The following is a 25,267-nucleotide window of genomic DNA, read 5'->3' on the forward strand; positions in this document are numbered from 1 at the left end:
CTCTGTGTCTCCTTAAGAGACCCACACCGATACCGACGTAAATATGGCAAACATAACGACGTTGAAATGGAGATGCCGATATGGGTGCTGGCGCATAGATAGTCGTCGATATTGGAGATCCAACACTATCTGCCTGATCCGTCTTTGATTGACTTACAGTTGATACGGATGGATGCAACCCACCCTGATTGGATCTGATTGATGCCGTCGCCAAAAGATTTGTCAGTTGGACACACCAACCAGTTTCCATGTGTCACCATGAGGTTTACATGCGATTGCCCCAACCATTATAAGATGTCCAAAACTGGCTTTTGACGTAGGTGTCTTCACCTACGCATCCACTTCATGGATCTGCTTCAGCTCCCTTCCGTTCCCATCTTCCTCTGCTCCCTCCTCTTCTTCCTCGTCCTGACGAAGAAATGGATCGCCAAGTACAAAGGCCCAAACACCAGACTTCCCCCCGGCCCGTGGAATCTGCCTCTCATCGGAAGCATGCACCACCTGGTCGGGCAACTACCCTTCCGCGCACTTCGCCACCTCGCTCGCAAGCACGGCCCCCTCATGCTCGTCAGGATCGGCCAGGTGGACGTTGCGGTCGCCTCCTCACGCGAAGCCGCCGAGGAGATCTTACAGAAACATGGTGACAACTTCGCTTCCCGTCCCGCGCTCGCCGCATCGCAGATCGTTCTCTATGGCGCCTCCGACATCGGCTGGTCCCCCTTCGGCCCTTACTGGAAACAGATGCGCCGGATCTGCTTCACGGAGCTGCTCGGCGGCAAGCGCACCCGATTCTTCTCCTCCATCAGGATGGAACTGACCCATGAACTGATGAGAGACATCTCCAAGTCGGAAACAGCTCCCGTCAACCTGAGCGACAAGCTGTTCCGTCTTGCCAACGCCATCATCTGCCGTGCGGCGTTCGGTAAACACCGTGAGCATCGAGAGTGTTTCGTCTCGATCGTCAAGGATACGTACCAAGTCCTCGGAGGTTTCTGCTTGGCCGACACGTTTCCGTCGCTCAAGTTCCTTGACGTCCTCACCGGTGTCATGTCACACATGCACCGGCTTCACCATCAGATCGATGAGGTCCTAGACGAGATACTCAGGGAGCACCAGGATGATGCCGTCACGGGCGACGATGGTGGGCGAGTGGAGGACTTGGTCGACGTGCTGCTGAGGCTTAAGGACGATCCCCGGCTGGAAATTCCCTTGACGATGGACAGTATAAAGGCTGCGATCTTGGTGAGGCCGGATCAACTCCTGTCATCTTAATGCTAATCAAGTATTCTTGTATAACGATCTCCACGTCCTTGCCGCGCGCAGGACATGTTCGCGGCGGGCACCGAGACCTCATCGACCGTCGTTGAATGGGCCATGTCGGAGTTGATCAGGCACCCCTCGATCATGGAGAGAGCGCAAAAGGAAGTGAGGGAAGCTCTGAAAGGAAAAAACAGAGTCGAAGAGAGTGACATGGATAAGCTAAACTACATGAAGCTAATTATCAAAGAGACGCTAAGGCTTCACCCATCAGTCTCGCTGTTACCAAGATTGTGCAGGGAGACCTGCGAAGTGATGGGCTACAAGATAGAAGCCGGCACTCGCGTCTTCGTCAATGCATGGGCGATCTGCAGGGATCCGCAGTACTGGGACGACGCCGAGAGCTTCAAGCCGGAGAGGTTCGAGGGGAGTTCCATAGATTTCAAGGGATTCGACTTCGAGTACTTGCCGTTCGGAGCTGGCAGAAGGATCTGCCCGGCGATCGACTTCGGGCTGACCGTGGTGGAGCTCGCCCTGGCTAATCTCCTCTTCCACTTCGACTGGAAGATGCCCAATGGAATGAAACCCGAGGAGCTCGACATGCGTGAGAAGATGGCACTCGTTGTACCAAGGCAAACCGAGCTAAAGTTGCTTGCTACTTCAAGAATTCCTGTCCCCGCTACTATCTGAAAGTTGGCAGGAATCAGATGATTAGTGCGTGAAAAGGACGTGTGCTGGTATTCATATGTTTCTTTGGGTTTGCTGCTGATCGATCCATTTAATGGAAACTCGGTGATGTATGTATAATATTAACTTGGTAATGGTTTAAGTTTGTGAGTTGTTAAGAACGTATGTATGCATAACATCTTCATATAATTAAAGTTGTCACATACGAGCCCTTCAAATCCTATGGAACATTATCTGATGTTGTCTCCCGTCGAGGCCTCCACAAACTGACGCGGCCTTCTTCTTCTTCCATTTCTTTGGAAATCGAAGTAGTTAACCTTACTCTTGAATTATTTAATCAATCAAATATCTAACCGTGTGTTTATAATTATCGATTCGTTGAAACGTTGAAAACCAAGTTTTTGCCCATACCATTTCGCTATTACGGATGAGGCTCAACATAGAATTATCTTTTTCTTGGCTTCATTGCTAAGCTGTCATATGATGTGAATCACTGTTTGGCGGCCAAGATATAATAAATGTGAGACGACAAAGTCATGGTAAATTTTCCATGGATCTATACTTGTATGCTGTATTATTATGAAGCTTTCCTGATATATAGGTAAATTCATCAATCTTCTTCATTCAATTAAAATTCTGGTATGCAATTAGGAATAACAAATAGAGATTTTTTGGACAGATTATTATATTTCATATGTGCATTTAGTTGTAATTTTTACTACAGATGTAGCAGAAGGTGTCATGTAGACAACTTCCAACAGAAAAGGGAGATCGATAGGAAATTATCACACTGACTCAAACTCGAATGATACTGAAAATTGCACAACATTGATTCCAGCATTGTGTTGATGTTATCACACATACTGAAAATAGCACAAACACTTGCAGCATTTCATACAGGAAAATGGGGGAAAAAAAGAAATGATTGATAGAAAAGTTGTATCCAAATATGCAAACTTGAAAGGAAATAAACCGAGAACGCCATGGATGACTGCAATCTGATATTTGCAGTCTATTTTTGATCCCAATAGAAACATAGTGCATACTGTAAGATAGTGAAGCTTAAATTGGAAATTACGACTAAGTTTGACATTGGTAGCATAAAAGCTACGATTACAACAAGTCCATTACCGAAGGCTACAATCGACCCATTGATCGTTTAGATTGTTAGATTTCGTGTCCTTTATATTTGATGAAATATATTAGTCAGTAGAAAAAAAAAGTTTACTTAAAGTATGATTCGTTAAGAGATAAATTTGATGGGAAGAACACTTCTAATAACTCATCGGGCCCTCTGCTCTTGTCTATATATAAACAAAACCTCTAACGACTAAATACAAGAAGAGGAATATAAATTATAGTTGAGAGATCAAAGCTTTCTCTCAACTCTTCTCCCTAAATCATCAATCTAGGTGGTCTCGTGAAAAAGATACGAAGAAGGATCTAGTTCCTTTTTGCAGTTTGACATCGATCTTTGATTAAAGACGGTATCTTTACAAATCAAATAAAGATTTCTTTTTAGATGACATCAAAAGGTACGCATCATTAAACTAAATCTAAGTATTTAATATCAATCCTGATATAAAAAATTATTTTTATTATGCTAACAAAAATAGCACAAAACAATCATATGTGCTCCACCCGAACATTCACAACATATAATCATTGCTAGAGGCCCCAAGATGTCATCATCCATGAAAGCTACAACTTTTACATAAAGAAACCGTTAATCCTGCATCAAGTAACCATTCATGTTTGCCCCTAAAAGAACAACTACAGTATAAAAGAGTTCGAGTTATTCTTAATATGCTTTCTGTTCTAAAGAATACAAGCATAGGCATATGCACACCTAAGGCAGAATGAAGAACATAAAAATTTAGATCATACGTAACGCATAAGATACAACACAATTGTGGACCATAATATCAATGCTTCAATGTCATATAAGTTGATGATCCAAATCAATCAAAATATTCTTTAAAAAAATGGTGATAAATGCCGAATTGACATAGTAATTCTTTTCAAATATAGTTTCTCGGATTCTGTCATTTATGCTCATAAGCTGTCAAAACTATACAACTACACAACGATCGGAACAAATAACCAGCATTACAATAGAAAATCTACAAAAGAGGTACATCATGTTATAATATGCTTTTGGTTATAACATATTGCATCGGACAATTTTGGTTTATGAAAGGTAAGTAAAGAATGCATTTGTCGATCGTTAAGCACATGTATACCACTCTGATTCTTGTTTACACACATACAAACACAAACCACAATCCGAGTTACTTTTGATCTAACATTAACTTTCTTCAACAAACAAACAGGATGGCTTGTAGCTAATTTCCAGTTCCCATTAAACAACCTAGCAATCTTCAACCTTGGTTATCTCCATAAAAATCTTGCAAATTCAACTTGGAATTCTCCTTTAACTCGAGCAAGATTTAATTTTCAACTGTAGAGGGCTAAACTTGGGTTTGGCTTCTGTGGGCTCAGAAGGAATTCATCTCGAGGCAGTAAGTCCTGTAGTTCATGAGCATCTTGGCTGCTGTCCTTTTATGGTTCTTCAAAGGCATCTGAAACCTTGCAACCATCAAGTGCACGACAAATCCATGCAACCATCAAGTGCACGACAAATCCATCGGCTGCCCCCGTCGTCCGCTCCTCGCTTAGTTTGATGGCCAATAATGTTACGCCCTTTAACAACATCCCATCCGGCAGCTTGAGTTGCCATGCATACCACAGACGCTTGCTTAGTGCCAGCAAAAGTAAGCTTCCCTAACGACGTTGAGGTCGTCATTAGTCAGGGTGAGGACGATGGGGCAGTAGACAAGCAGATTGGAAAGAGGAATGACAAACGAGCAAGTATGACAAGCGAGCATGTGCGGTAGGTGAGCGGGTGCAATGGGCAAATAGGTGCAGCAAACGAGTCGGATTAATAGCGAGAAGTTATATAAAATTAATCGATCATAGCGATCATAAAGTCATTTGGTGGGCGAGGAGAGGAAGAGGAAATCGATCATAGCAAAAAGTTATATAAAATTAATAATTTAAAAGATAATAAAATTATATTTATTTTTTTATTTTTTTATTCGTATTGTATGTGACAGCATGTGCATTTTTTTCATTGACGAAGTTAATAATGAAAGGAGAATTAATATTAAATATTTTATTTTCGTAAATATATGAACCTCAATACTATTTTTAAAAATATAAGAATCAGGATGTTGATTATAGTTAAATATAAGAAAATAATTTATAATGGGTGATTTAACAAACAAGTCTGCCACGATCACTCTATGTGCTTGCAATTCTTTTGTGATGACTTAGAAATAGAGAGATTAGAAAATTAAAATGCATGAGTTTCAACCTTTTCTATCTGCTAAATTGATTATAATGCCTTTTTTGTTGTCATTTGTAGATATTTTCATCTTTAAAAAAAGGGAAAATTCAATGTTTCGACACTTAAATCAGAATATATTTTATTATGAGATCAAAATTTTATAATATTTAAAAATAAATTTGCATTCACGCAAGTGCATATTCCTTGTTTTTATGATAGCGTCAGTTGAATAACAAAAGATCTTTGGAATCTACATAATGACATAGTTTTATTTTGAATTTATATGTTGGTCGTTCATAAATTTTAATTTATTTTAGTTTTATAATTTATTTTTGAATTTATGATAATTTTTTGATTGGATCCATGATTTTAATGTCGATCTAATAATAGTTTAAGACAAAAACTCTCCTTTGGATTGTCAAGAAAGAATCCAATATTCTTCTGTTTTGAATTGTAAAGTGACTTGTAAATAAAGTTGCGTCAGTGCATACTTTTTATACTTATGTCAGTACATTTTTACTTGGAAAAACAAAATTCTTTTATAATTATCGATTCGTTGAAGCGTTGAAAACAAGGTTTTGCCTATACCATTTCACTATTACGGATGAGGCTCAACTCAATTATTTTTCATGGCTTCATTGGTAAGCAGTCATATGATGTGAATTACTGTGTGGCGGCCAAGATACAAACGTGAGAGTACAAACAAATGGGGTCATGTGATTTGATAATTATCTCTCCAATCAACGATGTGGTCTCAATTATTGAAGATAATCATTTTGAACACAGTCAGTCATGTCAATCGAGAAAGATCAATCGCTTAACTATGTCTGAACAATGTAGTGTTTGTTTGGAGAATTTTATTTTTTTAGTATAAAAGTGGATTATCATAAAAACGATTTTTCTCTAAAAAATTATTATTATTACCTAAAAAAGAATAATTATGAGAGATAATAACGAAGTTTCGTATGATTTTTTTTCAGTGAAGTATAAGATAAAATTCACTTACAACTCTAATTCTATCACATAATAGTTAGTTATGTCGAGTCTTCGTCTTCTTCTGTCTATCCATTTTTTTTAGGATAATTTTTGAAAAAAAATATTTTGAAATTTATAGTTAGCATCAATATTTTCAAAATTTTCCGTAGAATATTTATTATTATTTTTTTTAAAAGATGATATTATCCTCCTTGTGATCTATCACGATCAATTTTGTTTTAGGCTGACAAAATTTCTTACTGTAAATCGGAAATGAATGAATGGCATGATGAATAATTTGTGGGATAGGAAGATCAAATTCCAATATCAGCCATATATAACTCCACCCAATCCCAATGCTTTCTTTTGTCAAAATTTCTGTGGTTTCGTTTAGGACTATTGAAGGCAGGTAATCTGATACGTATTAGTGTTTCTGCATCATCTAATCCTCGAAGGACTGAGATCGGCAAACTTCCACTCAGATTGTGACGAAGGATATCTGTGGCCTCATCACGATTCTCTCGGGGACATATTTCTCCTCCACGACACCAAGGACATGGCTGATGGTATATTCCTCCTGTGGCTCGCTTAGATCCTAGTCATCTACGACGTCACTCTTCACGATGTCGAATGGGGGTGATTCGACTGATGGGTCTACCACAATGCCGAAAACTTGTGATTTCAAAAGACTTGGTGTGTACAACCAACTGGGAAGACACCCAAAGTCGGAACCTCTTAGCTATCACCACGAATAGCAATAAATTGGAACGTCCCGTCCCGTCACAAATCTTTTGGCGACGGCATTAATCAGATCCAATCGGGGTGGGTTGCATCCATCCGTATCAACTGTAAGTCAATCAAAGACGGATCAGGCAGATAGGTTTGGATCTCCAATAGCGACGACTATCTATGCGCCAGCACCCATATCGGCATCTCCATTTCAACGTCGCTATGTTTGCCATATTTACGTCGGTCTCTTAAGGAGACACAGAGAGGGATGCAACATAGAAGCAGGGTAAAAAGAGGGCGCCCATACCTCCACGATTCATATGCTTCCACCTCTAATGCAATGGCGAAACCCTCTGGACTTGGTAATGACACAAAAAGATGTTATTATTACTTTCAATAGTAAAACAGATAATAAATTTAAAAATAAATTAGAAAACAAAAGTTAGCTTATGTTGTCGAGTACAAGTTTATAAATTAAAAAAATTTAAAATTTATGAATGACAGGCATATAAATTCAAAATTAGAATATCCTCTGTCACTACATAGTTTCCAATTATCTTTCGTGATTCAACTCATACCATCGCAAGGACAACGAATATGCACACACATGAACACAAACTTGAGTTCTCTCTTCTATTTTCAAAGCTTATGAAATTTTAATCTCATAATAAAGGATACTCTGACTTTAAAGTGTCAAAGGAGATGGATTGTTTAAAAGTTCTTGAGATTTTGCATGGCTCCCTCGATAGAAAATAACAACAACCTTGCAGAAATTGGCCTCCACTTGTTTGATGGTACTCCTTCAGCTTCAAACATTGGCATTTGAGCGAAAGGATCACATCGGCATCACCCTCTCCCTTTCTCATCCACAATAAGTAACATCGTATATTAGCTTTATTAGGATATTTGGCCGTAAGAGACCAATTCTGAACGGACTGCCAAAACGACAAACATCCATCTTTTTGTTCAGTTTAGATCAAAGCATACAAGGATAAATATTTTTCAATTACATATATATATATATATATATATATATATATATATATATATATATATATATATATAGAGAGAGAGAGAGAGAGAGAGAGAGAGAGAGAGAGAGAGAGAGAGAGAGAAGCTTAGAGCTGCTGCTCCTCTTGCTAAACACTCCATGGTTTAGCAACAAGATGCAGTCGTTGTTTTCTCTGGAGCATTATCCCAAAAGCCTCACTCATGTCCAAATCCTCCGTTGTCAATCCACCAGGCAATTCCCAATCAAAGTGATAAACCAGGGTTGCCAGTGCGAGCTCTAAAGAGGCATTTGCAAAGCCCATTCCAGGACAAATTCTCCTTCCTGCTCCGAACGGAATGAACTCGAAATCGTTTCCCTTGAAGTCCATTGCACCGTCCCCCATGAACCTCTCAGGTTTGAATTCGTCAGGTGCTTCCCAATGGCTTGGATCTCTGCTTATGGCCCATGCGTTCACGATCACTCGTGTTTTCTTGGGAATGTTGTATCCTTGTATTTGACAATCCTCCAGTAGCTCTCGTGGAAGCAATAGCGGGGCCGGCGGGTACAGACGTAATACTTCCTTGATGATGGCTTTCAGGTAGGCCATCTCGTCCAAATCCTCCTCTTTCACCGTTCCTTTTGTTCTGCTCGCTATCCCTCGCACTTGGTGTTGTAATTTTGCCATCATTCTTGGATTCCGGACGAGCTCCGCCATGGCGTACTCCAGGGTAACATATGATGTCTCGGTACCACCACTGAATATATCCTGCAAGTCGATAATGTTGAAAAAATGAGATCATTTGATGAATCTCAAAATAAACACTGCAAGATTGTAGTATCCACATTTCTCACTGATGAAATAAGCACCACAATATACCTAAATAGGGGGATGGGAGTAGTTTAGATTGCTCTAGTTTGGATGTAGCAATCTGGAGAGAGGGTTCCCTATCATGTAAAAGAAATTGGTTCACTATACTCGTCGTAACACGTGAAAAATAATAATACGCCACAATAGCGTACGACAAACACACACTTGCCTGAGGGCATAACATACGAATATAATTAATACAATATGATAAACACACAGTAAACTCAAGAAAGTTATCAACAGACATACATCACTCGCTTTCTTATGAAACGAATTATAATTTGTCATTAGTTATATGTGCTATCCGTATAAAAGCAAGCAAATATTGGAACAATGAATATATCACTTATAATTTAGGACGAGGAATCATACCATCAGAAGTGCCTTTATGGTTTGTGGAGTCAGGAGAGCATGATTCCCTCCTGGATCCTCCCGAAGAGAGAGCAGAACATCCACGAAGTCCCTCTCGCCATCATCACCTTCAGCTGATCGATCTTCGTGTTCTTGGATCACCCCATCAAGCAAATCATCCCATCTCTTCTTGGTCTTCTTGGCTCTCTCCATAGAGCCAAACAATACATCCAGCCAACCCAGCCATGGGAAGTAGTCCCCCACGTAGAACTTGCCCAGTAGCACCGAAAACTCCCGGATAAGCTCGCCTAACAGCACGTTCCTCCCCTCTTCTCTGTTGAACTTCCCCGAAACAACTCGACATAACATATCGTTGGCGAAGGAGTAAAAGATCTCAGACATGTCGACGCTCGTCGTCGGCGAAGCTTGAGAGGAGATCTTCCGGATCATGAAACCCACTTCCTCCTGCCTAATGAGCCGATAAGACTGCACTCTTGTGGAGCTCAAGAGGTGGAAGGCGCAGATCTTCCTGAGCTGCCTCCAGTGCTCACCGTGGGGCGAGAAGCCCAAGTCCTTGCACCCGTCGAAGAGGACTTTGGCCGGCTTTAGAACAGGCCGGCTGGCAAAGACTTGATCGTGGTTGCGCATGACATCTCGGGCGCCATCCGGCGACGAGACCACGAGGGTTGGCACCTGACCCAAGTGCAGCAGCATGAGGGGGCCATGCTTCTGCGACAGGGCGTGGAGGGAGCGGTGAGGGTGCGAGCCGAGTTGATGGAAGTTGCCTATGAAGGGAAGCTTGGGCGGGGAAGGGGGCATGCCATGGGTCCTTGCACGGAGGTTGTTTCTTTTGAGTCCTAGACGGAGCAGCAGTAGTAAAGAGAGAGGTAGGACGAGTATGACGAAGAGTGTAGGCAGTGGCGATGGGGGAAGGAGAAGAGGCATCGAGGAAGACATTGCCATGATTCGTAGTTTGTTGTTGCTCCAAACAAACTCCAGTCGGGACGGGACGTTCTAATGCATTGCTATTTGTGGTGATAGCTAAGAAGTTCCGACTTTGAGTGTCTTTCCCAGTAGGTCCTACACACCAAGTCTTTTGAAATCACAAGTTTTCCGTATTGCGGTAGACCCATCAGTCAAATCACCCCCATTCGACATTGTGAAGAGTGACGTCGTCGATGACTAGGATCTAAACGAGCCACAGGAGGAATATACCATCAGCAATGTCCTTGGTCACGTCGAGGAGAAATGTTCCCGAGAGAATCGTGATGAGGCCACAGATATCCGTCACAATCTGCGTGGAAGTTTGTCGATCCCAGTCCTGCAAGGATTAGATGATGCAGAAACACTAATACGTATCAGAGTCCTGAATGAAACCACAGAAATTTTGACAAAAGAAAGCATTAGGTGGAGTTACATATGGCTGATATTGGAATTTGATCTTCCTATCCCACAAATTATTCATCATGCCATTCATTCATTTCCGATTTACAGTAAGAAATTTTGTCAGCCTAAAACAAAATTGATCGTGATAGATCACAAGGAGGATAATGTCATCTTTTTTTAAAATAAATAAATAAATATTCTACGAAAATTTTTGAAAATATTGATGCTAAGAAATTTCAAAATATTTTTTTTCAAAAATTATCTAAAAAAAATGGATAGACGGAAGAAGATGAAGACTCGACATAACTAACAATTATTTGATAGAATTAGAGTTGTAAGTGATTTATATCTTGTACTTCACTGAAAAAAAATGGCATGAAGCTCCATTATTATCTCTCATAATTATTCTTTTTTTAGGTAAAAAATAATTTTTTAGAGAAAATTCGTTTTTATGATAATCCACTTTTATACTATAAAAAAAAATCTCCAAACAAAAACTACATTGTTCAGACATAGCTAAGCGATTGATCTTTCTCGATTGACATGACTGTGTTCACATTGTTGATTGGAGAGATAGTTATCCACATGACCCCATTTGTTTGTACTCTCACGTTTAGTAGTTCACATCATATGACAGCTTACCGATGAAGCCAAGAAAAAGATAATTATGTTGAGCCTCATCCGTAATAGTGAAATGGTATAGGCAAAACCTTGTTTTCTACGCTTCAACAAATCGATAATTATAAAAGAAATATGTTTTTCCAAGTAAAAAATGGACTGACATAATTATAAAATGTATGCACAGACGAAACTTTATTTACAAGTCACTTTACAATTCAAAACTGGATTCTTTCGTGACAATCCAAATGAGAGTTTTTGTCTTAAACTATTATTAGATCGACATTAAAATCATGGATCCAATCAAAAAATTATCAGTGTGATATTGATGCTGGAATCGATGTTGTGCTATTTTCAGTATCATTGGAGTTTGAGTCAGTGTGATAATTTCCTATCAATCTCCCTTTTCTGTTGTAAGCCGTCTACATGACACCTACTGCTACATCTGTAGTAAAAATTACGACTAAATACACATATGAAATATAATAATCTGTCCAAAAAATCTCTATTTGTTATTCCTAATTGCACACCAGAATTTTAATTGAATGAAGAAGATTGATGAATTTACCTATATATCAGGAAAGCTTCATAATAATACAGCATACAAGTATAGATCCATGGAAAATTTACCATCTTCATAATAATTATTCTTTCCTAGATTTTTTTAGGTAAAAAATTAATTTTTTAGAGAAAATTTGTCCAACTTTTTATGATAGTTCACTTTTATACTCCAAAAAATTCTCCAAACAAAAAACTACATTGTTCAGCCATTAACCATGGAGGGTCACCAAAAAAAGAAAAAAAAGTTCCTATCACTGACATAGGAAAGCGATCCATCTTTCTCGATTGACATGAGTGTGTTCAAAATGATTATCTTCAATAATTGAGATCACATTATTGATTGGGGAGATTATTATCACATCACACGACCCCATTTGGTACCATGACTTTGTCGTCTCACATTTATTATATCTTGGCCGCCAAACAGTGATTCACATCATATGACAGCTTACCAATGAAGCCAAGAAAAAGATAATTCTATGTTGAGCCTCATCCGTAATAGCGAAATGGTTTTCAACGTTTCAACGAATCGATAATTATAAACACACGGTTAGATATTTGATTGATCAAATAATTCAAGAGTAAGGTTAACTACTTCGATTTCCAAAGAAATGGCAGAAGAAGAAGGCCGCGTCAGTTTGTGGAGGCCTCCACGGGAGACAACATCAGATAATGTTCCATAGGATTTGAAGGGCTCGTATGTGACAACTTTAATTATATGAAGATGTTATGCATACATACGTTCTTAACAACTCACAAACTTAAACCATTACCAAGTAAATATTATACATACATCACCGAGTTTCCATTAAATGGATCGATCAGCAGCAAACCCAAAGAAACATATGAATACCAGCACACGTCCTTTTCACGCACTAATCATCTGATTCCTGCCAACTTTCAGATAGTAGCGGGGACAGGAATTCTTGAAGTAGCAAGCAACTTTAGCTCGGTTTGCCTTGGTACAACGAGTGCCATCTTCTCACGCATGTCGAGCTCCTCGGGTTTCATTCCATTGGGCATCTTCCAGTCGAAGTGGAAGAGGAGATTAGCCAGGGCGAGCTCCACCACGGTCAGCCCGAAGTCGATCGCCGGGCAGATCCTTCTGCCAGCTCCGAACGGCAAGTACTCGAAGTCGAATCCCTTGAAATCTATGGAACTCCCCTCGAACCTCTCCGGCTTGAAGCTCTCGGCGTCGTCCCAGTACTGCGGATCCCTGCAGATCGCCCATGCATTGACGAAGACGCGAGTGCCGGCTTCTATCTTGTAGCCCATCACTTCGCAGGTCTCCCTGCACAATCTTGGTAACAGCGAGACTGATGGGTGAAGCCTTAGCGTCTCTTTGATAATTAGCTTCATGTAGTTTAGCTTATCCATGTCACTCTCTTCGACTCTGTTTTTTCCTTTCAGAGCTTCCCTCACTTCCTTTTGCGCTCTCTCCATGATCGAGGGGTGCCTGATCAACTCCGACATGGCCCATTCAACGACGGTCGATGAGGTCTCGGTGCCCGCCGCGAACATGTCCTGCGCGCGGCAAGGACGTGGAGATCGTTATACAAGAATACTTGATTAGCATTAAGATGACAGGAGTTGATCCGGCCTCACCAAGATCGCAGCCTTTATACTGTCCATCGTCAAGGGAATTTCCAGCCGGGGATCGTCCTTAAGCCTCAGCAGCACGTCGACCAAGTCCTCCACTCGCCCACCATCGTCGCCCGTGACGGCATCATCCTGGTGCTCCCTGAGTATCTCGTCTAGGACCTCATCGATCTGATGGTGAAGCCGGTGCATGTGTGACATGACACCGGTGAGGACGTCAAGGAACTTGAGCGACGGAAACGTGTCGGCCAAGCAGAAACCTCCGAGGACTTGGTACGTATCCTTGACGATCGAGACGAAACACTCTCGATGCTCACGGTGTTTACCGAACGCCGCACGGCAGATGATGGCGTTGGCAAGACGGAACAGCTTGTCGCTCAGGTTGACGGGAGCTGTTTCCGACTTGGAGATGTCTCTCATCAGTTCATGGGTCAGTTCCATCCTGATGGAGGAGAAGAATCGGGTGCGCTTGCCGCCGAGCAGCTCCGTGAAGCAGATCCGGCGCATCTGTTTCCAGTAAGGGCCGAAGGGGGACCAGCCGATGTCGGAGGCGCCATAGAGAACGATCTGCGATGCGGCGAGCGCGGGACGGGAAGCGAAGTTGTCACCATGTTTCTGTAAGATCTCCTCGGCGGCTTCGCGTGAGGAGGCGACCGCAACGTCCACCTGGCCGATCCTGACGAGCATGAGGGGGCCGTGCTTGCGAGCGAGGTGGCGAAGTGCGCGGAAGGGTAGTTGCCCGACCAGGTGGTGCATGCTTCCGATGAGAGGCAGATTCCACGGGCCGGGGGGAAGTCTGGTGTTTGGGCCTTTGTACTTGGCGATCCATTTCTTCGTCAGGACGAGGAAGAAGAGGAGGGAGCAGAGGAAGATGGGAACGGAAGGGAGCTGAAGCAGATCCATGAAGTGGATGCGTAGGTGAAGACACCTACGTCAAAAGCCAGTTTTGGACATCTTATAATGGTTGGGGCAATCGCATGTAAACCTCATGGTGACACATGGAAACTGGTTGGTGTGTCCAACTGACAAATCTTTTGGCGACGGCATCAATCAGATCCAATCAGGGTGGGTTGCATCCATCCGTATCAACTGTAAGTCAATCAAAGACGGATCAGGCAGATAGTGTTGGATCTCCAATATCGACGACTATCTATGCGCCAGCACCCATATCGGCATCTCCATTTCAACGTCGTTATGTTTGCCATATTTACGTCGGTATCGGTGTGGGTCTCTTAAGGAGACACAGAGAGGGATGCAACATAGAAGCCGGGTAAAAAGAAGGCGCCCATACCTCCACGATTCATATGCTTCCACCTCTAATGCAATGGCGAAACCCTCTGGACTTATATATCACATCTCGAAGCTATAATTCAAAATATATAAAAAAGGTTAATCTGGAGAGAACAGAACAGCTAATCACCAGTGCGTCGCATGTGGACTTTGGCGTGGCCGTGCAATAATGCATGATAAAAGGGTTTGGTTGGTTTCTGATGTGTGACCAAACCAGCGGATAGGCTAAAAATATGAGGGCCGACAAGTCGGGACTCGATCAACGGATCCACAAACAACAGCTGCAATGATAGCAAACTTGATTGGATGACCCAAAGACGGACGGATGGCTTTGCCCTCCATCCTCCTCTTGCTCGATAGAGGATCAAATTGGCTGAAGAGTCTCAGTAGAAGAAGGAATATATCTATCTCTTTATCAGAGTTAAACGTTAAACTCTTAGCGTTGGCCCTCCAAGAACGGAGGTTCTGTCATCGGAGAATATGAGAGAGAGAGAGAGAGAGAGAGAGAGAGAGAGAGAGAGAGAGTTAAAGCTATGCCAATAGATTTAAAAGACTAATCACATTCAAAAGAAGACAAGTTTATTAATGTTCTTATATTAAAAAAAAATATTGGAGATGTAAAATTATGATGGATTTCTTTCTCAAATCAAAAGTGCTCGAAAGAAATAAAACGTAGTGTTCCATAAAACTCACTCACTTCTTCATTCAAATTAATTTCAGATTTCAAGCAAGATTTGAAAAGAAATGTGACATATCAGAGACTTGCAGTTAAGAGAATAATATTTCTACAATATAAAATATTATTTATTGATTGTTGAGAATATACAAGTATTAACTAATAAATGTGAGTATTGAGTTGTGGTTATCAAATTAGGGAGAGTCGCTATAACAAAAAATGATAGGCTTTGCTTTCAAGGAGCACTCGCCCTCATCTTGCTTGCCTTTAAATGACTAAGAATATGAGGTTTCCAATTTTATGGTAATATATATATATATATGTCACGAGGATAACCTTTAAAACAAAGTTGAGAAGCCCGAATCCAATTCAGAAAGCAGCAACGAGACCAAAAATAAAAATAAAAAGAATTTCGGTAGAATTAAACATATGTGACGTTTTCTTAAGGAAGGTTGAGATTCTTTGCTTTCAACAATAAGTTTATAACATATATAATTAACACACTAATGTTGGGAGGGAGAAGAGCAATCAATAGTCACAGTATAATTCCGTGAGTTATTTATTATTATTATTAGATGAGTTAATGTAAGATTATTATTTATTAATCATAAAATTTTAAAATTAAAATATTATCATGCTTCATAAAAATTATTATTTATTAATCATAAATTTTTGAAATAAAAATATTATCATGCATCATAAAAATTATACTAATTATAATATTAAAGATTTTAAAAACATGAATCAAAACTATTGTTTAAAAAAGGAATAAAAAAGATTATACCCCTTATCGGGATCCTCTGGATGGGATTGGGATTAAGAATTTATAATTTATAATTATAATATTAAACATTTTTAAAATATAAATTAAAATTATTAAGAAAAAAATAAAGAATTATACCTCTCATTGGGATCCCCTCCTCGAGCATCTCGCCTTGGACCTCTGTCCATCCGACGGTGAAGCCGCCGCTCGGCAGACGATGGCGTTGGAGAGACGGAACAGCTTGTCGCTCAGGTTGACGGGTGCTGTTTCTGACCTGGAGATGTCTCTCATCAGCTCATGGGTCAGTTCCATCATGACGGAGGAGAGGAACGGGTGCGCTTGGCGCTGAGTAGCTCCGTGAAGAATAGCCGGCGCAGCTGCTTACAGTAAGGGCCGAAGGGGGACCAGCCGATGTCGGAGGCGCCATAGAGAATCACCTGCGTTGCGGCGAGCTCGGGACGGGAAGCGAAGGTGGCACCTTGTTTCTGTAAGATCTCGTAGGCGGCTTCACGTGAGGAGGCGACCGCAAGGTCCACCTGGCCGATCCTGACGAGCATGAGGGGGCCGTGCTTGCGAGCGAGGTGGCGGAGTGCGCGGAAGTGCAGCTGCGGGACCAGGTGGTGCATGCTTCCGATGAGAGGCAGATTCCCTGGGCCGTGGGGGGGGGGGGGGGGGGTGGTCTTGCCTTGGGGCTTTTGAACTTGGCGAACACACTCTCTTGGTGAAGATGAGGAAGAAGAGGAAGATGGGCACGGAAGGGAGCTGAAGCTGCCTCGTGGCCACGGGTCCGTTCGAAGCTGGCTGGACGTAGACGAACGGTAACTCACGTCTGTGGAAATTTGTTCCTTTGTCCAGCTCACAACATCTAATGGTCGTGCTGCGGTCCAAATATTTGGGGAACCAATTGTTGAATTAAAGATAGAAAGACAAAATAAATGCATCTCACTCGAAGCTATTGCTGCCGTTGGAGCTCTCGTTTCCAACACTCTTTCTCCCTACGTTTCTGCAAGTGGGAATGATATCGAGTCATTACACGAGCCAAACCCTTTGGTTTTCTTTCGAGCATCGACTAATTGGTGTGCCGACAGATCGAGTCAAAGGCCTTCCGGGTTGAAAGATGGTAGAAGAACTACGACGCACCACCAAACTTACCAGACCGAGGGATGGCTTTCGGTGGGGTGGGGTGGGGTCCTCCCTTTTTCCTGTTGCCCCTCTTTCTATCCAATCAAGTAAGGCCAAAATCCAAACGGACGCAGCCTCTGATGGCCCATGCTGATCTATCTATCTCCTCTAATATTCGCATGCTAAAATACCTCGATGGTCAGCCAGCCCTTCTGCTTGGGAAAAATTTCTGGAGATCAATTGTTACTATCGCATCACCAGTCGATCCATAAATCACATCATAGGCCGGCCATGTCGACGACATTAAATCCATGATCTATTTACTCTAATATTCGTATGCTAAATCACATCATAGACCATGTTGACGTTAAATATTGGGTTCAATTATAAATCACATCATAAGCCAAGGTCGACGTTAAATCCATGATCTATTTACTCTAATATTCGTATGTTAAAAATATGTCGACGTGTCATGTACTCGATCAAAATTAGATATTCACGGATGACATCCCCATGATCTCGGTACCAATCGTCACTATTGCATCACCAGTCGAGCTGTAACTGCTGCAGCCGCCATAAACTATTGGAATTCCCATTCGTGTCGCCAAATATGTCACTCGAATTAGGGCCCAAATGAGAGAGAGAGAGAGAGAGAGAGAGGATGGAATGGGCAGAAGCTATGCGAGGCCTGTGCTGGCCAATAATAAATTCGATTTAGGAATTAATCGAAGATTTGACGTATTATTATTTTCTTTAAATTCTGATTTTAATCGGAGAACAGAGATCAATGCGATGGTTTACCGATTTTCAAATCTCCATGTTTTTGGGGAAGGAAACATCGCTGCGAGTCACTAATTTCGCTACGTATATATATATATATATATATATATAGGTCTGTGGGACTAAGATTACGTGGTTCAAAACTCGGATACTAGTGTGTGACTCCTTCCACCTCGTACTACAAAGCTGTGCAGCATTGCGTAGACAGTGTCAATTATAATCCCAACAAGCATCGTCAGACCTGACGTCGTCAAGTTTACATGCTGACTGCTTACATTTACCTTGATTGATCATTCACCGTACCAATTAATTTGATGCAAATTAATCTGGTGTCGGTTTGTGCCTCCTTGCGAAGGAAATAGGTTCTTATCTCTTTGGTGGGATTCATGCATGAAGGTAGCAAAATGATATCCCTATCGACGGTGGTGTTCACGTACAGTACCAGCTCTCCTGGCCGGAAGAGAGCAACAGGAGAAGCCAACGAAACTTAAATGCAAGAGCATTCTTCCGGATCACGACAATGGCTGTCCCTACTCTTCACTGTTTATTTCGTATCATTTCTTTGTAAGTCAACAGTTACACCATCTATATACAATTTAACTAACATGGGATAATATATATATATATATATATATATATATATATATATATATATATATATATATATATAGTATTAGAAACAATAAGCAAGATTAGTCTCGTGTTTATTCAATGGGTAAGATTAATCGCTTGTTTGATGGTGGGTTCCCAGAAAAAGAATGTTCTGCCGGCATGCCGATGGAATGCAATATGTAAACTGTGCATGGCGAATATGTTGGCAGCACACATAATTCCATATCGATGAAACGATCTGTCACTTTGTGTGCATGTCTTGTACAATTGATTGCCGCAGAAGCGAAGGGCAGTTGTCGACATGCGTCCCAGACACAGTTGTTTCCGCCACGCCGCCGTCTTCCAATAATGTTGCCACCTCCAAGAACAGTCCTGATGATGCTTCACCCCATGAAAGGCCTCTGCTTACTATATGGATGTTGTATGGAATCTAACAAGAAGAAATATCAAACTCATCCATAGAGAAGATAGAAGAAGAAGAAGAAGATAAGAACGATAGATTGCTACCTCGAGGAACAGTACTGATGATGCTTAATTGGTCCTAACAAAGGAAGCTGTGGCTATCGTGTAGAAGTTTATGGAAACCAACAAGAGATGATCTAGCTTTCTATCGGGACAAGTTCATGGTCGATGTCGTTGAGTTGCTAGTAAAAGTGGTTAGGAATAGTGGTAAAAAACAAAGAGTCTCATAAGAATTTTAGGGATGAAATGACCTATGGTATTGTTTTTGTTTGTGTTAACAGAATATTATTGTTCTTATTTTTCAAAAATAAAGTAACCAGAAATTTCCTTAAAGCAAACATAATAATAAATGCAATAAAAAAAGGAGAGAAAGAGAGAGAGAGAGATAGAGAGAGAAGAAGAATAAGAAGAAGCACAGTTATTAGACATGACTCTTGTCATATAATAATGGATAGAGAGGAGGCCAAAAACCAGAGGAGTGGTTCGCGTTTAATCCCATGTTTCTTCGGGGAAGGAGGGGGAGGAGTAGGAGGGTGGGCGAAGCATGGAGACAGGGAAGGGCCAAAACAGAGGGACGTGCTGCCATGATGCTGATGGTACGTAGACACATCCTCTTATTTGGACGCATATCTCGCATCCGCGACAAGTAATTACTCCTCCCCGCCCCCACTTCTCCTTGCTTCCGTTTTGTCCCCCCCTTGCTCGTACCCCCCAGGTTGGCCCCCCCACACAACCCCCCTCCTCTTCCCTCTTCTTCTTCCTCCTCTACCCATCCGTGCCATCCTTTTCTTCTTATCCTCCCGTTTTAACCAAAGTCAATATCTTGCAACGGCATGTCTTTTGTTATTCTTATCAGTACGAGAACTTACGGCATATCTATTGAGATCGAGGCACACAGGATTGCTTCATATGCCTCGGCTTTGCTCGGAACTCGGAAGTGGTAGCTAAAGCTCCTATTCATCAAAATGACAACCAGCGATTGAGTGCATGCATCCAGCAAAAACCTCAGGTCTCGTCGATCCCAAGCACATAAAAGAGGGGAAGATGCGTTAAACAAATTACGCACGCTTCCCCAAGAGCTCAACTCTGTGACGTTGACATGTCTTCCCGTTCGCCGATGAAGTCAAAACACTGACCCCGGACGGGTGGCCTGCGACTCCGTCAGCTGAAGGATCGGCCACCTTTCCTCTCCTCCACTTGTTATTCCTTTCAAAGGAGGAGGCGGAGGTGATGATGATGATGATAGTAACGATTAAGTCTTTGCACCCTTTTCCGTCTCTCTCTCTCTCTCTCTCTCTCTCTCTTTGTGTGTGTGGCGTCGGGAGAAGTACGCAATCCTCTCGAGGTCTCTACTCTTCAGCAGTTCATCCACCACCATGAAAAGGTAAAAGAAATGGTGGGAAGAGGAATTAGAAAGAGATGAAAGGGCAGAGGATGGCGTTCGTATATGACAAGTTTGGGGGAGCGTAGGACAAGGGCTCATTAATGGTGCAAGTGTTGGTACCAGTCAGCAGATGGGGATGGGTTTTCTTGGTGCATATCCCATCCGACTTGTCCAATCCATGGTGTCCAACCCGCAGTACATCCCTAATAGTTCTTCTCCTGTTAGAATCCGACCTCTAATTATCTGCTTGCTTTTCTTGTTTTTTTTCGATGATGAGTCGCATTATTTAGTCTAATCCAATCCCCCCATCAAATAAAATAGTAGTAGGCTTTCTTGAGGTAACTCACCTTCCATCGAACATCTGATTTATGATTTGAAATGGTCATCTGCAGCGTTCGAATACTTGGTTTTATCAACTCTGTAGTATGCCACCAAGAGAAATCCCAATAATCGTGTCTAAGGAGTCCACATGTGAGATGAGAAAGGGTTCAAAGCACCCTTTTCGGAGACAGCAATATACGACAACCATTTATGCACTCCTCTCATAACATCGCTCTTTTTAGCTGTCGTCAGTAAATTTTTTGAAATTGTGCATAATTCGAAAGCTTAAAGATACTTTATCACTTCAGTTAAATCTTCTAATTACTAATATATATATATATATATATATATATTATATAAAACAAAAAAAAAGGTGTTAACCACTTTCTCCTAAAGAGTGACGTATATATTAGAAAGATCATATGAATATTTATATTAAAAAAAAGTATAAAGTCCTTATATTATGAAAATAATGAAGTGTTGCATCATTTGCGTGAAACATTACCATCAAGCGACCCAAGTTTATAAGGTGAACCATTGGAATGAATCGATTGCAAGTAGCCAATGCAGAATTTACTTTCTCACATATGTGGGTGTTGCTAAAAACATTGCTAAGCTTGCAGGAGGTTGAATCCTCAACAAACCAGGATTTTGAGGTGTCAACTATCGGGTGCTTTAGTCATCCTATAAACAGGGATATAATCTCCTCTAATAGGCGCAACAAGGCTACCTTTTTTTCTTTAATTAATATTATATTATATTATATTATATTATATTATAGGCATTTGGGTTTCTTGTTTTCCAACATTATATTGATGTTTAATTTGATATTTACGAGCTTTCAAACTCTTTGCCTTTAACTATTAGGCTAAGATATCCATATGAGTGAGTTGTCGTAGATGGTGGTACTTGATTTTTCCTTTTTTTCTTTTGCAAAGAATAAATAGTGAAACTTAGAACCTTACGATAAAGTAACAGCGTAGGGGAGAATCCAAGCACAGAAATCCACGCTGCTTAGGGCAGGTTCTGAATCGATCTCAGTTGGATATGTCAACATGCACGCCTGCACGCCCTTTTGCCGCCTGAAGCCTTACATTAGACAATGAATTCGCCTCGAACGGAAGAGTGGTGTCATCAGTTGTATTTAATTCTTGTGTTCAATGAATGCTGCTTTTTTTTTTTTTTTTTTTTATCCTCTCTCTCTCTCTCTCTCTCTCTCTCTCTCTCTCTCTCTCTCTCTCTCTCTCTGCCTTTTTAAAGAGAGCAGCAGACTAAATACGTGCAACTTTGGTACTATCAAGTGAGACCTGTTTGGAAGTTGATTTTTGCCGTGCTTGCTGCTGCAATATGATGACTGCATACATAAAAAGGGCATATCGGAAGGGTTTCCCCGTCGAGTGGTAGCTCGAACTTGTCTCCTATTCGAAACATCGGTGCTTTCATGACCAACAGATCGACATCCGGATCCGTACATGCCACCCCGGCCATGCATGTTCCGATACGGCGACGGACGGACTGTGGGCAGGTATTGCCGGCTTCACATGAACCACCGCCGTGGCTGCTGCAGCACGCGCGTATGCACCATTCGGATTGGCGTCGAGTCAATCGATCGCCCAATTAAACGCTGCTTCGTCGTGGAGACGTCGCTGTTCACTCTACGTGCCTTCCCTCACCTAACTCTCGGAGCCCTTGGCCGCTGGACGCAGACCCTCAGCGCGCGAGGCTTCCAACCACACCGCCCACATTGCATTTCGCATATCCATATCTCTCTTTCTTCGATTCAGTGTGACATGATCGTCCTTGGTATTATCGCCATTGTCTTCCCACATAATGTTGATGGCGAGTAGTGGGATGAATTGTGGCCATCATGGCATTCATTGTGTACGCATATGGCGGGGAACTGCTGAGAGGCAAAACGGATCCATATCACGCACTGTTTGCTGACGCATTAAATGGCATATATGTGTTTAAACATTTCATTTATGTCCCAGAGAGAGACACAGAAACCAACAAAGATAGACGAGGGAGAGAGAGAGAGAGAGAGGGAGACGGGTCAAGGAATCAGCGGAAGAGTCAAATCAAGACATGCTCATTCTTTTCTTCTTACCACCCTTCCATCTCTCGATCCCATCAATTCTCTTCTTTCCTTAATAACAGTCATCGAACAGCACCCCTCTCTCCTATCCCACATCACCCACACCGACTCTATATAAATTCGCTGCCTCTCATTCTCTCTCATATATATTTTTTTGGCCGCCTCATCTCCCCCACCATCTTTTCTTTTGGTGCTAGCTCTACAACTTCCTCCCTCTCTCTCTCTCTCTCTCTATTCATCCGACTCCTTTCGGCACACCCTTCCCCTCCGTTGCCGTTGGCTTCTAGTCTGACGTCGACAGGGAGGCAAGAAGGAGGCGCAGCAGCGAGCGGAGGGTACCAAACATCACGGTACATATATAGCCTATATGGTTTCGACTGTGCCATCGCCGCCGCCGTCATCGGATCCTATAAACTACATCCCATCACTTCTTCCCCTCCTCTCTGTTACTTTAAAGTTTGTTGTAGGAGATATTGTTGCTAAATTATTCTAAATCATATCGGAATCCAAGTCCACAAGTGAAATAGTTTGACTTGTTAATTTCTATATTTGATCACACAGAGATCTCTATTATATGTTGATCAGAAAAGTTACATGTCCTTTTTAGCCAAGGGAAGAATAGGAGTGAGCCAAACGGTGTTTGGGCTTCTTGGATGGCGTTGATCACATATACATCTCTGTTTATTTTTGGGTGGTTCATAAAAAGCTGTGCACTTTTTGTTGGTCGGGAATCCCTTGGTCGCCTCCTCCTTCTTCTTCGTCTTCTTCGTCTGTCTGAGCAAATTAAAATTAACAAGCGTTCATTAGGTTTGCCGTTTTCTATGCAAGTGTGTTGTTTCCGCAAAAACAAAATCTTTCCACTCGTCTTATAAATCCCATCGACAACTGATGGCAATCATCTCTTCTTTTTCTTTTACTGCTCCTCTGTCGCTCTCTCTCACATCTTCTCAAATCGGCAGCTTTCCTTCCTCAGAATCCCATAAGAAGGAGAGGGAAAACTCTGCACGATGGCGTCGTCATCGCCCCAGGTCCCGGTCTCCTCGGCCACGGCGTCCGCTTCGCCATCCTCCACCAGCTCCCCGTGCGCCGCCTGCAAATTCCTCCGCCGCAAGTGCCAGCCCGACTGCGTCTTCGCCCCTTACTTCCCGCCGGACCAGCCGCAGAAGTTCGTGCACGTCCACCGCGTCTTCGGTGCCAGCAACGTCACCAAGCTTCTCAACGAGCTGCACCCCTACCAGCGGGAGGACGCCGTCAACTCGCTCGCCTACGAGGCCGACATGCGTCTCCGTGACCCCGTCTACGGTTGCGTCGGCGTCATCTCCATCCTCCAGCACCAGCTGCGGCAGCTCCAGATGGACCTTTCCTGCGCCAAGTCGGAGCTCTCCAAGTACCAGTCAGCCGCCGCCGTCGCCGCTGCCGCCGCTGCCGGAACTCCCGGCACCAGCTTCGGTGCCACCTCCCCTGTCACCGCCGCCACCGGGCATGGGTTCATCAACGTCAACCATCCAATTGGAATGACGGGGTTCGTGTACGGGCGGGATCAGTTCTTCCCGGCTGCGGCAAGGGATCCTACCCACAACCTCCACATGATGCTGAGGAATTACGACGCAGATCTGGCAACGAGGTTGGCTTCCAACGGTGCTTATGATGCAGATCTGGCGGCAGCGATGAATGCGACATCAGCCGCAGCTTTCGGACTGTTTGGCGGGCAGTTCTCGAAGCCGAGTGCGGCCGGCGGGGATGAGCGCCCAGGCATCGGTCCTTTGTAGAGATGTTAGCAGGTCTCTTCTCTGACTCTTTTTCTCTATTTGCATCTATTCTCTTCTATTCATACTTACTGTGGTAAGAGTCTATTTTGGAGCTTTGTGCAGTGTTTGCCGTGAAGTCCAAAAAGATGGAGCACAAAACGATCTGTCTTTTTGTGTAAGAACTTGGAACTCTACTGTCAACCAAAGCTATAAGTAACATCTAGAGGAACCATGGAATTGATTTGGGCAGGATGTAAGAGGTGTCATGAATATAATGCATGGTTTTAGTCTTCTCAACATTTTTGTGCATGGAACCTTCCGAGTAAAGTCGGTAGTATATTTTGACATCAGATAGTTTCTTTTAGTCTCCTCTTCTTTCCCTCCTCCATTTAGAATAATCTAGTGGGAATGTTCCATTCATCGGATCGAATGACACATTGATCAGGTCATTTTGTCATCGAATCCAAAGGTACCTGCAAAGCTTAAATTAACTCAAAACTGGATAAAATTGAGCATGCCATCATCCATGATTCTCTTTATGGTTCTACCGGATTTTGAGTTGAGATTCCAGTTTTTCTTGAGTTATTGTCTGGCTAAAGTATAATAAATTGTATCATATAAATCTTGACACAAATGATAGCTG

General features: G+C 42.3%; 4 protein-coding genes across 5 annotated transcripts; 2 read left to right on the forward strand and 2 right to left on the reverse strand.

Annotated features, from left to right (window-relative positions):
- The first annotated feature begins 260 nt into the window (after window positions 1-260).
- On the forward strand, window positions 261-2,162 carry LOC135627230 (premnaspirodiene oxygenase-like). Its single transcript, XM_065133245.1, has 2 exons — window positions 261-1,242; window positions 1,324-2,162. The coding sequence occupies exons 1-2, from the start codon at window positions 346-348 to the stop codon at window positions 1,945-1,947; spliced, it is 1,521 nt and encodes a 506-aa protein (XP_064989317.1). The 5' UTR covers window positions 261-345; the 3' UTR covers window positions 1,948-2,162.
- Window positions 2,163-8,087: 5,925 nt separating this feature from the next.
- LOC135627640 (cytochrome P450 71A1-like) lies at window positions 8,088-10,212 on the reverse strand. Its single transcript, XM_065133771.1, has 2 exons — window positions 9,229-10,212; window positions 8,088-8,754 (listed from the first exon to the last, which is right to left on the reverse strand). The coding sequence occupies exons 1-2, from the start codon at window positions 10,168-10,170 to the stop codon at window positions 8,137-8,139; spliced, it is 1,560 nt and encodes a 519-aa protein (XP_064989843.1). The 5' UTR covers window positions 10,171-10,212; the 3' UTR covers window positions 8,088-8,136.
- Window positions 10,213-12,457: 2,245 nt separating this feature from the next.
- On the reverse strand, window positions 12,458-14,361 carry LOC135627145 (premnaspirodiene oxygenase-like). Its single transcript, XM_065133137.1, has 2 exons — window positions 13,378-14,361; window positions 12,458-13,296 (listed from the first exon to the last, which is right to left on the reverse strand). Exons 1-2 carry the CDS (start codon window positions 14,272-14,274, stop codon window positions 12,673-12,675), a joined length of 1,521 nt encoding a protein of 506 aa, XP_064989209.1. The 5' UTR covers window positions 14,275-14,361; the 3' UTR covers window positions 12,458-12,672.
- An 8,677-nt stretch (window positions 14,362-23,038) lies between these two features.
- LOC103972495 (protein ASYMMETRIC LEAVES 2-like) lies at window positions 23,039-24,988 on the forward strand. 2 transcript variants are annotated; one of them, XM_009386852.3, is made up of 3 exons: window positions 23,039-23,226; window positions 23,836-24,657; window positions 24,748-24,988. In XM_009386852.3, exon 2 carries the CDS (start codon window positions 23,884-23,886, stop codon window positions 24,643-24,645), a length of 762 nt encoding a protein of 253 aa, XP_009385127.2. In that variant the 5' UTR covers window positions 23,039-23,226; window positions 23,836-23,883; the 3' UTR covers window positions 24,646-24,657; window positions 24,748-24,988. The 2 variants fall into 2 exon arrangements, with proteins under 2 accessions (XP_009385127.2, XP_018676045.2); XM_018820500.2 differs by having other exon boundaries at window positions 23,850-24,657.
- Window positions 24,989-25,267: the final 279 nt, after the last annotated feature.

Source organism: Musa acuminata, chromosome BXJ2-11 (genome assembly GCF_036884655.1).
Source record: "Musa acuminata AAA Group cultivar baxijiao chromosome BXJ2-11, Cavendish_Baxijiao_AAA, whole genome shotgun sequence".
NCBI lineage: Eukaryota > Viridiplantae > Streptophyta > Magnoliopsida > Zingiberales > Musaceae > Musa > Musa acuminata.